The sequence below is a fragment of the Miniopterus schreibersii genome, assembly GCF_964146895.1.
Source record: "Miniopterus schreibersii genome assembly, chromosome: 11".
NCBI lineage: Eukaryota > Metazoa > Chordata > Mammalia > Chiroptera > Miniopteridae > Miniopterus > Miniopterus schreibersii.
In genome coordinates, this window is record NC_138111.1 from 12,325,275 (window position 1) to 12,342,502 (window position 17,228).

The following is a 17,228-nucleotide window of genomic DNA, read 5'->3' on the forward strand; positions in this document are numbered from 1 at the left end:
TCCCCCTTACCATTGACTAATTCAGTGTCCACTTTCTAAAAACAAAGATCTATCTGTTATAACTAAAACACACTTATTGATATCAGGAGATTAGCATTGCTCAGGACTCTCACCTAATCTACAAATTCCTTCACACGTCCCCTGCTAATGTCCTTTACAGCAGAAGAAAATCCCAGCGTAGCGGAAATCCTTCCACAATGTATATATATATATATACACCAAATCATCGCATTGTGCAGTTGGGATATATTGCAATTTTATTTGTGAATTATATCTCAGTCAAGCTGAAAAAGGGGATCCCAGCGTATAGGCCACACTCCGTTGTCACAGTCTCTCGGGACTCCTGTAATTCGGCCAGCTCCTCGGCTGGCTTTGTCTTTTGTGACCTTGTCATTCTTAAAGGTACACATAGGTCAGCTGTTTTGTAGAATGCCCCTCAGTCTGGGTCTTCCTCATGTCTGCTGCTGCTGAGATTCGGGTCACGTGCTTCTGGCAGGAGCACCCCAGGGCGACGCCGTGGCCTTCTCCGTGCATCACAGCAGGAGACTGCTTGTAGCGACAGGATTTGAGGCTGCGTGAATCTTCTGTTCCTCTTCGAACTTTCACCCACAAGCTCCAGCAGGCATCCACGATTTTTAAAAGCTCCCCAGGTGAGACACATGTAGCCAGGTTTGAGAGCCACTCATCTGACCTAACCTAAGGAGGTAAGACCTGGCCTCCTAGAAGAAGAGACGTTTAAGTTGAGAAAGGACTTGTAGGAATGACCCTATTCATTGGAAACCGGTGGTGGTGCTGAATGTTGTGCATTCGAAATAAGCCTGGTGACAAGAAAGCACCAAGATGCCTAGAAATGAACCCCGGCCAGCTGGGCACAGAGTGCAATGTAGGATGGAGGCGGGAGATGCTGGCAGGGGGCACGCACGAAGTTTGGACTTCTTATAAGGGCAGGGAAAGACTATGGAACGGGCTCAATCGGAATGACAGAACTAGGATTTTGTGTTGGAAAAAGAGTATCCCTTTGCGTATCATATGAGGCATGGATTTGAGGGTGGCAAGAGTGAAGGCAGGAGGTGTGGTGAGGAGTTGATAGCAGTGTTTAGAGAGAGGAAACGGTGACCTGGGCAGGAGAGCAGGGATCATGGAGCTCAGCAGCCCTGAAATGCAGTAGCTCTGGGTGGCGAGGGTGAGTTCAGCAATGGGGAGATGTCAGATGCTGTGGACGGGCAGAGACAGGGCTTCTACACTGGACTTGTGAGATCAGACAAGGCTTCCTGGAGGAGGTGGCATGTTCTGAGCCCTGATGGATGAGTGGAAGGCAGCCAGATGAATAGGCAGATGATGCCTGTGCTGTAGGCAGGAGGAACAAGGGGCATGAGGGGACTAAAAGCATTCGAGAAGGCTGGAGCCTCTAGGAGGGACCTTGGGGATGTGACTGAAGAGAGAAGCAGGGATAGACCCCAAGGGCTGAGTGTCCCACTCAGGAGTTTGGGCTCTGTCCTCCTGGCCGCAGACAAAGGGGAGTGACGGAAAGGTCTAAAGCGGGTTTGCTATCTTGAGGAATGTACTTTAGCTGCAGGCAGAGGATGGTTTAGCTGGTAGGGTTCGGGAGGCAGGAAGAAAATCTAGGAGGCCGATCTGCCTACGTTGTGGAAGAAATATCTGCCTGGTGTCCGCACGGATTGGTGCTGAAGACGCGGAGGCCACCGTAATCCCTCAGCGGAGGGAGCCCAGCCAGGCAGGCCCGGCGGGTCTTCCCAGGCGCTCAGGGGTCTGGTGGGCACACCTTCGAGGGAAAGGGAGAAGTCGCCTTCCTGGCAGGGAGCACAGGGAGGGGAGCAACCTGTTGACTGGGGACGGCGCGAGGGGGAAGGAGCCAGGGGCTCGCTCGGGTGCAGAATGAAGACGAATGGGCAGTGAGTCTGGAGAATACATTCTCTCTCCGGAACACTTGCCTCTCCATCAGGCCCCACGCGGGCCCTTCAGGCGAGAGTGGCGCTTTTGTGCATGTGCCCACTGCGCTCCTGTTGCCATGGCGATGGGGCCATAAGTCACGTCTGCTGCTTCTGCACAGAGGCGCTGTGATTTATGCCTGCCCGGCTGGGATTGTGAACTTTTTTTTAATGTTCAAAAATCCGTCACAGCCAGGGAGGGAGGGGTGTCGCCAGCTCACTTTGCAGGAGCAGTTGCTGTCAGGCCTGCCTGCAATGCTGCCACTCGCTCCCACAGCAAGGGTGCTGGACCCCGAGCCCAGCTGGACTCTGCAGGGTGGCGTCCTGGGGACCCAGAAGGAAGGGTACCAAAAGCTCACTCTTGGGCCGGGACACGGCCTCATTCCTGAGACCCATTCGTGTCTCCCCAGGCTACGTCTATGCATGCCAGCTTTGTTCTTCATGCTTCAGTTTCTGGCTTACGAACCTGCACCATACCCCGCCCCTTTAGAACTGGGCCTTTAAAAGGTTGCAATGGAATGGACATAAATTTGAAATCATACCTCCTGAGCCTTAGTTTGCTCACCTGTTCAATGGGGCTAAATCTAACGTCATCTAAGGTAGAGCTTCTCAACCTTGGCTCTATTGAAACATGGGGCTGGGTAATTCTTTATTGGAGGCGGTGCACTATATATTGCAGGATGCTTAGCAACATCTCTGGCCTCTACTCACTAGATGCCAGTAGCACCTTCCCAATTGCAGCTACCACCGGTGTTCCCAGAGATTGCCCAATGTCCCCTGAGGGCAAAAGAGCACCCCCTTTGATGCCCACATTACAGATGAGGGCAGTGAGCCTTTTCCTCTTGACCGATAGTACCTCATCTTTCATGGGCAACTGAAATCTTTCCCCGAAGACTAGCCCCTTCTAGAGCACGTGGAGCCATGGGCTTCCCTACTTCCCACCATGCCTTGCGCTGGACCGGGCACCCTCACAGCTGGCTCACCCACCTCCAGCACCCCTGCAAGCCCAATGTGTATATGCAGATCCACGTCGCATGCCCCCAGGCTGTTCCATTTCTCTGTGGCTCACCCGTTCCTGTTGTACACAGGGGTGTGGGGACACGGCTAAGCATGCCTAGGGGGGACGAGGGAGGCAGGGAGGAGCCATACCCTGTGCTGCGGGACTCATCCCTAGGATGCCTTTGAGGGGCCTGGCACGGCTCCTAGCACTGGCTGGGACAGATGCGCATGCTTCCCCCAAAACCATTCTCTCCCATTTTCATCTTCTTCCTGCCCCCCCCAATTTAAAAAATATTTTTTGGTAAAACATACATAACAAAATTCACTCAACCATTTTTAGGTGCACAGTTGGGTGACGTCAGAGCACTCAATGCTGCTGTGCAGCCATCACCACCACCCCTCTCTAAACCCTGTGCACCTTGCAAAGCGAAAACTTCCTGTTCCTCCTCTGCCCATTCCAGGTGATCTGCAAGTTCTATCTATGCAGGACTATTTATGTTCTATTTATGTTCCCTCTCTGGCACAACCAAGCATGTCCATCCTACCCAAACCCTGCCCCCGCCCCCACAGGCCCTTCCATTTTGCAGGGTCAGGAGCTGTGGCGCTCAGGGGCCCACTGGCCTGACAAGAAGCCAGCAGGGGGCCAGCCCCCCACCTCTCCTCCCCAGGGAAAGTGCGATTGCTCTGAGAGAGGCCCCCTGGGAACCAAATGCCTCTTCCTGTGATGTTTGGTATAACTCCAGCAGCCTCTGAGCCTCGGTGGACTAACGTGGTGTCACTTGAAGTGGGCGTCAGGGCATGTTGGTCCTGAGCCTGCACTTCGTTTGACAGTGTTGGGGAGACTAGTGTGCAGACTTCACTTCCGGAAGATTTGGGATGTTCATGAGCATGTTAATGTCCTTGGGAAAGCTGCTGTCAAGGGAATCAACGTAGCGGCTTCATTTATAATAGGATTTCTCAAACCTTTCAAATTAGGGGGCCCTCTTTTTACTCCTTGTGTCACATTTACTAACCCCAAAGCAATGGTGTTACTTGGACCACTCTGAGCCAGTATGGATTTTATAATATAACACGATACAATTGTGTGATCTGGACCACTTGGAGACAATATGGATTTTCTAATATAATACAATAAACACTGTGAGGTAGGAAGTGCTCATGGGCTGTGTGGTGCTGAGCGTGTTTATATGTAAGGGGATTGAGTGCTACTCAGAGGTAGTGTCAAGATATATGTTGAGCAATTTATTGATAATTCAAAATATGCCCATGACCATACCAACACAGCCACATCAAACAGGGGTCATCGAAATGCTCCATATCCTTCTCTGAGCCATTTACTAGAACTGAGAATGCAAGGATGGTAAAGATTCAGTCTTTGACCTCCAAGAGCACAGAGTGGGAGGACGCAGCCACAACTGAACTATAATGCGAGGCAACGTGCTGTCCCACGAGTAAGGAAGAGGCATTCCAGCAGCATCAACAAAGCAAAGAGGGGGCTCTGAGAAGGCTGCTCAGAGGAAGTGATGCGCCCGCAAGGCTGTGATGGGTGAGGGGTGGTACACCAGGCGCACTGGAGAGTGTGTGTATTAGGACATTTCAGGCAGACGGCAGCACCAGCAAAGGCTTGGAGACAGGAAAGTGTGTGGCCTTTAGAAGACATGGTAATGGGAGCGTGGTGAGAAAGGAGATCACAGAGGGGGTGAGGGGCAGATTCTGAAGTACTAATGTGTACCAGGTGACAGGGTTTGGATTTTTATTCCAAGGCAGTGCGGGGCCAGGGTGCATGGGGCTGGGGCTCTAAGTGGTTTTAGCAGGAGAGGGGCATGGCCCATCTGTGCAGAGGCTGGATGGGGCATGTGCGTGAGGTAGGGTGGGGACTGAGAATCGCACGTGCATGGAACTCTTCAGGAGGCTCTGAGTCTGGGAGTGCTGGAGAAGATGGAGAGGCATGGACATCTGAGGATATTTTGAAGGTAGGATGGTTGGATTTTACACTGGATCTGTTCCATGTGCCCCTCCACGCCCACCCTTGGCTCATTGTTACCCTGCTTTGGCCTCAGTAGGCTGACTTCGATGGAATGCCTCAATGGGCTCTCTTGCCTGGGTTCCCACTGGGTTAGCCCATGGGGGCACCAGCAGGTCTGATGGGAGGCAGATGAGTGAGACTTGAACATCTATTCCCTTGGCTTCTTTCCTGTGTCCCTTGACCAAAGGTCACAGCTCCTGCGAGGCAGCACTCTCCACGGAGTTCTCGCTCCCTGTTCTGGTGACCTCGCCCTCACCTTGACCCACTGACACTGGCCACAGTGTGCTGCATATGTCTTACTGCTTTCCTAGAACCTCCCCCAAATCTGTAAATAGCCCCCTTTAAACATCTTCCATCTTGAGCATGCCACCGGCTTCCTGCTGGGACCCTCGTAGGTACTGTTTTCCTTGGTTAATGAGAGGAAAAGTAGTTAAACCTAATATCCATGTCAATTAATTATTCATTGAAATATCCAAATCATCCTTCTGACCAGACCCTGCCCTGGGGGGGGGGGGGTGTTGGGTGCAAAGGGGACCAGTACTTAGCTGGCAGAGTAAGACACACTGAGGGAAATGGGTGTTCATAACCAGACCCAAAGAGTGGCTCTTAGAAGGCAAAATGACTGCTCATCTTAGCTTATCCTGTGACCACGGTCCCTGAGTGACTGCTCGCGCAATCTAAAGCCTGGCCTGTCCCGGTGAGACCAGGGCAAGGGTTTCTAAGAGAACATTGTGAGACCATGGCGGGTGGAGGGGATTCTGTCAACTTAGAGCCATGGACGTGATGCCGGCTGGCTGGTCCTTGTAGCTCATGAGCCTATCATTGTTGGAACAGGCCTTGGAACTCTAAGATACAGTTCAAGTCCCCTGTCAGGTGGGTGGTTCTGTTTACAGCTTAAATTGGAGTGTTCCATTTTTAATACATTGCAAGTGACAATAACAGTGCCAGACAGTATCTAGGAAGCACCTATACAGAGGCTTCAACTTTGCCTCAAGCCAGAAATTTATTTCAGGAAACTCATTGGCATCATGATGAGATTATCCAAACATACCCCCGAGAGAAGAGACAGATGGATAAAAACAGATAAGTGGAGTAAGACAGCTCCATTTCTAATCCATCCTCAATGCCTCTGCCCACATGACTATCTTCCTTCTGCATCCCATCAACCAGAAATCTCTCTTCCTTTTATAGGAGGACACTGGAAGGACCTCATCAAGTAACACAAGGCGACACTGGAAAGACCTCTGAATACCACCAAGTTCAGAGGTGGCAAGTACCTGGCCCCTTGCTCACAAACCCCCCATCTGATGCTGAAGGCATCATGGGTTGACCACGACTCTTTTCCCAGCTGAGTCTGTCGGTAGCCTCGGAAATCTTTCCAACAGAAAATCCTGGGCAGCCCTACCTCATTTATCCGAGTCGGCAAATGAGATGCCTCATACCTGCCGTCTCTGCCTGAGCCCGGCCTCTAAGGTAAGTGGATGCAGGGAGGCCCGGGGAGGATTCTGCAGGCAGGGCCTGGACTAGATGTTCAGCGCATGCTCCTCCCACTTCCTCCCCTGGCTGTGTCTGCGCCCCATGGTCCCCCCACACACACTCTTAGATGACTAATACAGGGGTGAGCTCCTAGCCCATGCCAGGCCAATAAGATTCCTGCTCTAGGGTTTTCCAAACAGCAAATCGAGGCAGAGAAGCATTCGCTCCGTAGTGGTTAAGAACACAGCATCTTGGGGAGTCATGGTTACCTCACCACTACCATGGGGTGGGGAGGGGCAGGAGGGAGCTGTGTCCTAGGAGAGAAAGCAGCCATACAGGAGAGGTGCAGAGAGGAGAGAGAGACTCCTACTGCCCCGTAATTACCTCAACTCGCCTCATCTCGGCGGCCCAGCCGACCTCTCACCCTTCCTTCCCATCATGGTCATGGCACCCTTCTAATACAGTTGTCATTAAGCTAATTTAAACTGGGTTTCTGTCCCCTGAAACCAAAGACAGATAGACTAATAAAGAACAGAGAGTGCTTCCACACAGCAAGGGGGGTGGGCATGGTGAGATGAGGGATGAAGCCAGGCCTTGAGATCAGAAACCTATATTCAAATTCCGACTCGTCTTCTCACCAGCTGTGCTCGTGAAGGCCTTAGAATGTCAGATTCCTCACCTGGGAAAGGGGGGATTAAAAATAGCATCGCCCCGGGAAGATGGCTGTAAGGATCACCTATGAGAAGTTGTGTGGAAGGCATCTGCCCAGTAAGGCATGCCCAAAATGCCACTTGTCACTGTCTTTAGTATGGATTCAGGACTGAGGCCCAGGTGTCCTGACTCCCAGCTCAGCCTGCTGGGCCAAGGACCACACTTTCTCGCCTCTCCCTTATCTCTCTTTCTTTCTCCTTCTAAAAAGCTGCAGTCCCATTTCAACATCAGAAGTTGAAAAGTGTTTAACTTCTAATGCAGATATAACAAGTCGTTTCTCCATTTCACTGTATCTGCAAAGCCTGCTGTAATTCAACATCAAATATTTATTATTACATTTATTAAAGTTTTAATAATTCAGCACCTCCTGCATGTCAGAGAGGAGCTTAGCTAACTGGCTCCCCTGTATCCAACCCAGGTCACTTCAATATTTATATTCTAAAGTTTCCATCTGAGTTGCACTTAGCAGAGCCCGTGTCGCGGGCGTCTCACCGGAGCTGACAGTCGGCGCATGCTCCCGCCTCCCCAGTGGCCAAGACTAACAGAAATCTGGTGCTGAGCGGCTTTTGAAGAGATTTACGGAGTCTGGGCAGAAACTCATCGTAATAGACTTCACTTTTATTATGATCGCTAAACTAAAACGGGGGAAATATATATGTCTCCAGGCTCACTGGCTGAATGACAGGCAGGCGGCCGTGGAGAGATGCGGGTACACAGTAGATCCGTTCGGCGGGGCGTGCGGAGGCCTTTGCAGTAATGCTTCCCAGAGGGGCTTGGTTCTAGCGGAAGGGAGGAGCGAGGCAGGGCAATCCTGAGGCCCCAACTTCATGAACCGGGCTGTGAGTGCCAGGCGACTCCCTGTCTCCCTCAGGGGCTCCCCTTTTCCCATTTAATACTTCATCCGCCTCTAGCATGGACGCGCAATGACTGAGACGGAAAGTCCAATGAGCTTACCCCTCAATCTTAGAGAATCCGCCTGCAGGAGAGCCAGCATTACATTACTGCCCGCTCACCAAACAGCTCGAGCTCAAATCCTGATTCTGTGTCTCACCGTAATATGTTGGGCAAATGACTGAAAGCTTTTGCACCTCAGTTCCCTCACCTCTAAACGGCAGCAAGTCCGTCACTGACGTGGTGCAGTCAGGACTAAGGCACGGAGCGTGCTCAGACAGGCCCTGACAAAAGCAAGTGCTCAGAGCACGCTAGCCGTCACAATTTATGACTACGGGGCTAAGAGTTTACACGCATCTCATTCCATTCTCAAAAACATCCAGAGGTATAAGAGCGGTTACTATGCCCATGTGCAGGTAGGAAGCCGAGGCTCCGAAGTTTAAGTGACTTGCCCAAGGTCAGCTAGGGCGTGGTGGAGCGGGGACTGGAACTCGGACAGTTGGGCTCCGGCACCCTCACTATTCCCTTTACCCAACACTCCTCTCTTCTGTGTTTCAAGCAGGTAAGCGGGCTGCCTGTTGAGGCTCTTTTCCCTTTGGGAACGTGCGCGTGTCTGCGTGAGTAATTGGTGAGCAAGGGGAAAGTGGCAGAGGCATGGCGCGGTCCAGACGCTAATGAATGAGAACTGAGAAGCCCACCCCTGAGTCAACATCCCTGCGGGGAAGGAAAGTGCACGTCTAGGATGACTGCCACGAGTGTGCCCACGTGCACGCACACACACACACAACACACACACACACACACGCGCTCATTAGCAAAATCTGCTGAGCATTACTTACCTCCAATAGGAGGGAGGCATCTTGAGAATTAAACCAAACAAGGCCCTTTATCAGGATACTTCCCCAGACTCTGCTGCCCGGGGCATTCTCATCCAGGTGCCTCCTGACAGGTTGTCACTTCCCTTGGCCTGGCCTCACTCCTGACTGCTCCACACACCCCGATGACCTCCTGTTCTCTCCCTCTTTGCCTCGGCCATTGACGTCTCACGTGATCAGGAGAAGGGACGGCACAGCCCTTCTCAGGACTGCTTCTGTACCATGAACTCCCACGGGACTCACCTGGGCCCAGGGCAGGGCACGCTTACTGCCCTGTCTGTGCTGCCGGGCCTGCTGAAACGCCTAGTGTCTCACACACTGAACACCAGTTACATGTAAGATGCTGGACTAGTCCATCTATCTCCAGACTCTTTTTTCCCCCTAACAACAAAACCCAAGGGAAACACAACAATCTGGATTGTGCAGGTTGGAAATGGAGGTTTGGAGACTTGGCCCAAGAAGCTCAGGTAGCAGACTGTGGTGCCAGGATTCCCATCCAGGTCTGCAGGGCCCCGAGGCTCCACTCGCTCTCTCTGGCCTCTGTATTTCTAGGACTGCAGCCGGGTCCACCCCACAGGGAAGTGCCTAGAGCGTTTCTGGGGAGGGTTTCGCCGTAAGACCGATGGTCCACATTTCCCTAGCATACTGTGTGTGACCAGAGGTGCTTCCCTCATCGGGCATGTCCCTGCAAGACCCCAGGCCTGTCCACGGAGAGAACCTCTGAGGGGGTGTGTGTGTGTGTGTGTGTCCGTCCAACATCCATTCGCTGCCTGTTCTGATTTCCCTCGGGGAACTATCCTACCTACAGTCCACATGGTAAGTCTCTCCAACCTCGCTGGTTTCAGGAGTGGGGGGGTGGCCCAGGTCTGGCTAATCAGAACACTTTCCCCCTTAAGGCCCTGAGGTATCGGCAAATGTCCTCAAACAGGCCAAACAGAGGCACAGAAGCCTAGAGATGCGGAGTACGGAGTAAGGAGTCAGATTCTCAGATTCAGATCCTGGTTCTGCTGTTTACTGGCCGTGTGCCCTTGGGCAAGTCACACAATCTCTTTGTGCCTCAGTTTCCTCATGCATTAAATGGGCTAATCATGGGTGAAGATTAAAGGAGCTCATTTCAGTCAAGCACTTGGAACCCTTCTGTCTCGTGATGCTACTTATTATGGCACTTTGGGCTCATGCAGATAACCCAGGGTGGTCAACCTATCTCAAGATTCTTTTTTAAAAAAAATACGTTTTGCCTGGCCGGGCCTGGCTCAGCGGTTGAGCATCGACCTAGGATCCAGGCGATTGGGGTTCGATTCCTGGTCAGGGCACATGCCCGGGTTGCGGGCTGCAGCCGATCAATGACTCTCATCATTGATGTTCCTATCTCTCTCTCTCCCTCTCCTTTCCTCTCTCTGAAGTCAATAAAGATATATTTTAAAACAAATGAGTAAATAAAAAAATACATTTTTATTGATTTTAGAGGAAGGAAGGGAGAGGGAGAGTTAGAAACATCAATGAGAGAGAAATATCAACATCAATCAGCTGCCTCCTGCACGTCCCCCTGCTGGGGATCGAACCTGCAACTGGGGCATGTGCCCCGACCCGGGATCGGACCTGCGACCTCCTAGTGTATAGGTTGACACTCAACCGCTGAGACACACCTGCTGGGCTATCTCAAGATTCTTAACTATCACACCTGCAAAGCCCCTTTTTCCAAATAAGATAGCATTTCCAAGTTCTTGGACTTGTAATCTGATCCTGTCGGGGATCAGTATCCGTCTACCACAGAGAGAGGCCGAGAATCTGCCTTTTGAACAGGTTTCCGGGTGATGTGGATGCTACCGGTCTGGGGACCACATTTTGAGAACCAGTGTCCTAGTGACTTCCTGCTAATAGTTCACAATTTGGCTCTGCAGTCCTCCCGTCAGGTCTCCCCTATAATCCCCAGGGGAGTCTAATCACCTCATCCCTTCTTGGCTTTGAACTTTCCCACTGTCCTTTCCGACTGTCCCCAAGCATGACACCTTTTGTTTGCAATTTTGTCTCATTCTGACCCCCGGAGATCTCTGTCTTCACATTTTCATACCCCCCAATACTTAGCCTCGCACACAGTAGGTGTTCAATAAATTCTTAGTGCCTGGAATTGAAAAGCCAAAAGAACAAGGGCCGTCCATTCTGGGTTCTGTTCAGAACGGATTCAGGGTGAAAACTGTCACCAAGTGAGCAAAGCTGGCTCGCGCTCTGATATCCCGTGATTCTCTCCACAATGTGCCGGGGATTTAACAGTATTTCACCACTTCATTTTCATTGATTTGAGATAATAGAAAAATCACTGAGGGGCTCCAAAAGCTGAGCTTTGTGGACGATTATTATTCCAACGATAACAGCTAGTCTCGAATCTCTCTTGTAAGAAGAACCAGCTCCGCCTGAAATTGTGAAGGGGGCCCAGCGTGGAGCAGTGAGTGCCGTCTGCCGCGCTTCTCTCCACGAGGGCCTTTTATTCTCTCTCAAGCCAGTCTCTTGTTCCATGCTCCTTGCTGCACCAGGAGAGGCCTTCTTCATCTGCTTCCCGACAGTCGCTGGCACAGTGTCTGGCACACAGGAGGGGCCTCGCGAAGGTGCTCAGCATTGAAAAGAAGCCGTATGCCATTTGACTGGAGTGCGCGCTGCTCCAGTGCCTTTGTAGCAGACACCATTAGAGCCTCGGACGCTGAAAATCTCATTCCCACAGCTTCCTGCTGGGCCCGCCGCGCGTGGGAGCCGTCCAGGGGAGAGCGCGCGTCTTCGGCCCTTCAACTCACACGCTTGAAAGCCTTCCCTCCCGCCTCAGATTCCACGCAGCCAAACGCTCTCCACATCCAAGGTTAATTGCCAATGTTCTGGTTCCTGCAAATACTTGCCTAAAGCCTTTGGTCAGGATTTTTTTCTTCCTTTTGCAGCCCCCCGAGGCCCTCCGTGTGTGCCGCACACGTGCCTTCGCATTCGTTCTGCTCATATCCGCATGCACATAAAGCCCCAGACTTACCACACGGTATAGATCTGTATATTCATGTAAGTCTCCCCGAACCCCCTGACAAAGGACTGCTGTGAGCTCTCGATACTAAGACGCTATTGATTTTAAGATGCATCATAGATCGGATGTAGCCTTTCAGCAAAAGAAACAGAAAAGAGCTCGAAAGATGAAGGGAACAAAAAAAACAAAAAAAAAATGCTACACTAGGCTACAATAATAGCAAACATAATAATGAATGCTTCTGGAGTTCACTGCGTGCCAAACTCAGTGCTTCACGACGTGTTGTCATTTAGTTTCACCTTCCCCCTGCCAGGCAGAGATACTATCTGCAGTCCCCACGAGGGCAAACCCTATAGAGCAGCTCCAGCAGGACACAGGGCGTGGAGCTGGGACCTGAACTGGGGGCAGGTCAGCTGAGCTCCAAAGCCCATGCCTTTAAAACAATGAACTGCCTTATATCATCATGTTCAGTCAAAATATAGCATGCAGAGAGAAAATAGTGCAATCATATCTGCAGAGCCTGCCGCATTTTTATAGATGGAAAACACCCGTGCGTGCACCCACCACCCAGATCAAGAATTATTATCAGCATCACATAAAACTTTTCATGAGCTCCCCACATCACTGCCCCCTCCATCTAACAAATGTAATCCCTACCCTTTCTTCTCACTTCATAGATTAGTTTTTACTGGTTTTGAAGTTTACATAAACATATATAGTGGACCCTTGAACAACAACACAGGGGTTAGAGGTACCGCCCCCCGGACACCCCCACAAGAGTTGAAAATCTGCATGTAACTTTTAGCTCCCCACCCAAATTAATTATATTCTTTGTGTCTGGCTTCCATAATTCAATGTTACATTTGTGAGAGCCATCCACAGTGATGGGTGTGGCTGTTGTGTTCTTTAATATCCATCATTCATAGTATTCCATTGTATGATTAGTCCATAATTCATATGTCTACTTTTTCTGTCAACTTGTGGACTTCCCCCCAGCTTTTTAGCAGTACAGATGAGTGTTCTTGAATGTCTCATACACGTTTCTATTAGGTATATTACTTGGAGGGGAACTGATGGGCTATAGGGTATGTGGACACTGAAGTGGACACTGCCCCGCAGGTTGGGGAAGCGGTCATCCTAACTTACGTTCCCATTGGAACGGTGTGAGAGTTCCAGTTGTTCCCTGTCCTCGCCGACATCTGTTATTGTCGGCTGTTTTAAATTTAGCCACCTAGGAAGGGCAGCCTGTGCATTTGACGGCTTAATTGCTCTGCCTCCCCTAGAGTGAGACTGGAGATTCGATACTTAGTTAACATTCTGTCACAGACTAAAACACACAAAAAAACACAAACTAGCAAAGTACCTTTACGGTTTCCTTTCCAATCCTACCCGAAGGCTTATCTTTTTCTCTGTGACTCTGCTTTCCCACAGCCTTTCTTCTCACCTCTCTGCTGAGATCCTGAGGCATATTATCGGCTATCTATAATTATGATCTATCATTTATTAATTTCTAACATAGCATCTGATTAGAACTCATTAATTCTTTAAGCGCCCATGATAGGCTCGTCTGGGCAACAGCGTGTCAAACGAGGTTTATCTGTGCAACTTGAAAACCTCAGCCTGCACAGCACAGGCTCTTCTGAATGGTGGTGATCACCATCGTTTTTCCACCCTCGCAGTGAATCTAATGGGCATGCGAGAGGTAAAATCAAGAGGAAACTTAAAAGGCTGCCTGTAGGTGCTTCAAGCCCAGGCAAAGGCACTGTGGTACCCCGAGCAGGACAATCACTTAGTGCCCTAATCAAACCAATACTTTTGGAATATTTATACTTTTCTTTGAAGGAGATGTTTACTGGTTTGTCCAGAAAGGGTTGAGAAGGGGGGGCCCGTGGCTGCAGATTTTCATCCCCTCTGCAGTCCTGAGCAACTCTGCTCTGGCCCCAATTTGATGAAAGCACAGCCTCCACGTAACCAGTCACAGCATCCTTAGCTGGAGCTCAGACGCGTCTAATTGCTATTGGACCAGGCCCCTTAGAGGTCTCACCCCTGTCCACGTACTACAGTATCCCTTCCAACTACATCCAGTATTCTCCCTGAAATGCATTCTACTACTTACACTTTTCTTATTTTTTTTTACATTTCCAAAGAAGTTTTAGAGTCCCCAAAAGTTGATATCCTGGGCCCCTCCTTGGCTGGCTAGCTAGTTAACATAATTCGGGTTGGAGAACAATGAGCTCTTTTATCCTCAAGATCATGGTCTTTCTCAGCTGCATGACCTAGTACACGCCCTTGCCAACACTGCCTTCCCCACCATCACCAGTTGCTACTTGAACTTGGCCGTAGTGGGAATTCAATTCATCGAAAATTGATGTGTACCAGCCTCTACCTATATTATTTAATCATAACTCTTGGGAAGTGTTTCGGTGAAATAGTTAGGAACATAGGTTCCAGAGCTGGAGAGATCTGGGTGGAAACTTGGCTTCATCATTTAGGGAAGGCATTGCCTTTATGCCTCAGATTATATTTTACTCTGTGAAATGAAAATAATAACAATCGCATCCACTCATGGGGTTGACACAGGAGGCAATGAGAGGTTCAGAAGGTGTTGGGCACATAAGGAATGATCAATGGATATGAGTCATCACTACACTCTGTGAGGATGGCACTGTTATCCCCCTTTGCAGAGAAATGGAAACTCGGCCAGTGCAGTGGGACCAGGATCACAAAGCTCATACATGGTAGAGATGGGATTCTAGCCCAGGGTGAGGATCGCACCAGTCAGTCTGACAGCTTTAGCTTCACTGGATTCACAAATTCAATGTCAAGTATATAGAACCCTGAGGAAAGTTAGTTGAGACCAACTAGCAGCTGATTACAGGCAGGCTCACTGGATGACTTTGAGAGGAGTCTTTCAACCAGATGGTCTTTGCTCCATCTTTAAAATATGTAATGCAGAGAAACCTCACCACATGCTTTACGAAGGTCTCATCTACTTCAGCTCTATCAAAAATGGAAATAACAACAATCTACCATTAGTTAATTTATGCGTGCCTGAAACCGTCTTAGGTCTTCATAACGACCACTTCATTTCCTAAAGGCTATCCCTTTTGTAATCTATTCTTTTTTTAAAGCTATCTCTTTGGGAAAATACTAATAACCTGAAAAATCATGTCAGTTTCATCCCCCCCATGAAAAGACTAGAATAAACACATTGCAAAGCAGGAGAGCTGGGTTCTAGGGGCTTCCTACCCAGACGCCATGGACATATGACAACATCTCAACTCAGAAGGACCCGAAGGCAGCTGTCCAGCGGCAGAATAACAATCGCTGGGAGCATGAATCACCACGGCTCCACGCTCCAGGTCAGCAGCCAGTAAGTGTGTACAAGCCAATCCCAAAAGTGCTATCTGAGTCCATTTTTAATAACATTTACATTTCTAAAATGCTTCTCCTAATCAAACTGGGAAACAGAAAAAAGAAAAAAACTCCAGCAGACAGCTCCAAAATAGCAGTAGGATCAGATCTAAGACCACGGGTTTAATTAAATCAATAAACACTTAGTAGATGTCCAATATGTGCAGGGAACTGGGGATTAAAAAGCTAAATAAGTTATTTCTTTGACCTTAAGAGATTCTCCACATAATCGGACAGAATGATATGTAAGCAACTGATTAGAGCACAGAAGAGGAAGTCTATAATGAAGTTAACTACGGGGTATAAAATGTATAAGGAGAGACGTGGTCTCCATCCTTTCACGAGGAAAGAACAAATAAATGGGACCTGGACAATTAGAACCTACGAAGTTGCCCACAGTCTGCACCAGAGTCACCACAGAGACCGTCTCATGCTCCAATCTTTCATTTCCGTGACGCTCCAATGTACTATTTTCAGTAATGTTCTTTTATAAGGTATGACCACTAATGATCCCATGATGTGCCAGATGATGTGTTAGCCTCTCTCATATTTTATAAAAGCCCCAAAGGAGAGGAATGATGTTGAAATACAAGCATGGAGGCCCACCAGCGGGGGGCGCTGTTCGGAGCATGGACCATGGCATAGTGAACAGAGTTCTTTACATCAGCCTCAAGGCAGCCGCCTACTTCAACCCTGTGAGGGGCCCTTCATCACAGGAGCTGCTGAGGTCCTGGAGCAGAGGGGCCTTCCCTGCTCCAAGAAGTCCTTGCTGCGGGATGCTGGCGATGGCTTCCCTACCTGACGTCTGCGGGGTCTTCTGTGACGAGCACGTCGGTCTTGCAGCTGGCCAGGGGGTTGATGGACAGCTCCACAGGCGGCACCACGAAGCTTTTGCTGACAGGAAGCCAGAGTCCTTGGCCCAAGCTGAAAGTAGACCTGCAATGTAAGAGTTTCCATTGGGGGACTCCCCAGGAAGCAGAGTGAGAACAGAAGAGTCGGGTCCCTCCTCCCGTCCCCTCCCGGACCCTTCTTACTTCCCCACCCAACCGAGTCCCCTGCACTCTCCAAGGCACCAGCTGTACTCAGACTTGGGCATTTCTTAAACCCGTTCATCACGCAGCCCATGTGCGCATAGGTCCTGACTCCCAGTAAACAGTGGGCTCTGCGAGGACAGGGACCATCTCGGCTCCGCCTTCCCCAGCGGTCCTGGGAGCCAGCAGGGCTCCAGAGGTGACTGCTTAGTCAGCAGGGCAGTCTGCAGAGGCGAAAAGCCTGCACTCTGAATCCACTGGAACCCAAATCTGATTCCCAGTCGGCCGTTTAATTTACTATGATGTCTTTATCAGCTTAAGTAGTGATGTTTCACGCGAGATTTCATGGGGGTAGCAGGAGCAGGTTCTATAGTTATAGAATATTTTTCAAACCTCTCGACGAGATAATCAGTAATGTCTCTTCCAGGTTAAGTGCTTGAGTCTTTAAGTCTAGGTGGCGGGCAGACAAGAACAGGTCGCCACAGTAACCTGGGCGAGGACGGTGCACCTGTGCCAGCGAGGGCTCCTTTGTACTCTCTACAGCCCAGAGGTGCACAGGTTCCATCATCTAAGGAGGCGTGACGACACTGCCCCATAAGCCCCCCTCCCCTCCCCAGCATCAGGCCCCAACGGGATTCTCAACTCACCTGAGAATCTTTTCCGGGGCTTGCTCCCCCGTCACCAAGTCGTAGCCCCTCTCAAGTGTTGTGTAAGGCCAAGGCCTGCAGGGCAAGAAGGCGGCAAAGAAAAGGAGACAGGAGATACTATTAGTGAGGAGTCGGGAGGATTCATGCGTGGATGTTGCTTCAGAGCAGCTTTATAAACAGCCCAGTTTTACACAGGTAATTATTGGGCAAA

General features: G+C 50.1%; 1 protein-coding gene across 4 annotated transcripts in view; it reads right to left on the reverse strand.

Annotated features, from left to right (window-relative positions):
- ASTN2 (astrotactin 2) overlaps positions 1-17,228 on the reverse strand; it is a 694,556-nt gene that overhangs the window by 348,471 nt on the left and 328,857 nt on the right. For 3 of the 4 annotated variants that reach the window (XM_081150627.1, XM_081150626.1, XM_081150624.1), the window contains 2 exons: positions 17,018-17,092; positions 16,138-16,275 (listed from right to left, as the gene is read on the reverse strand). In XM_081150627.1, the coding sequence (XP_081006753.1) occupies positions 16,138-16,275; positions 17,018-17,092 (213 nt within the window). The remainder of the gene's footprint in view (positions 1-16,137; positions 16,276-17,017; positions 17,093-17,228) is intronic. The other variant, XM_081150625.1, reaches the window with a different exon arrangement.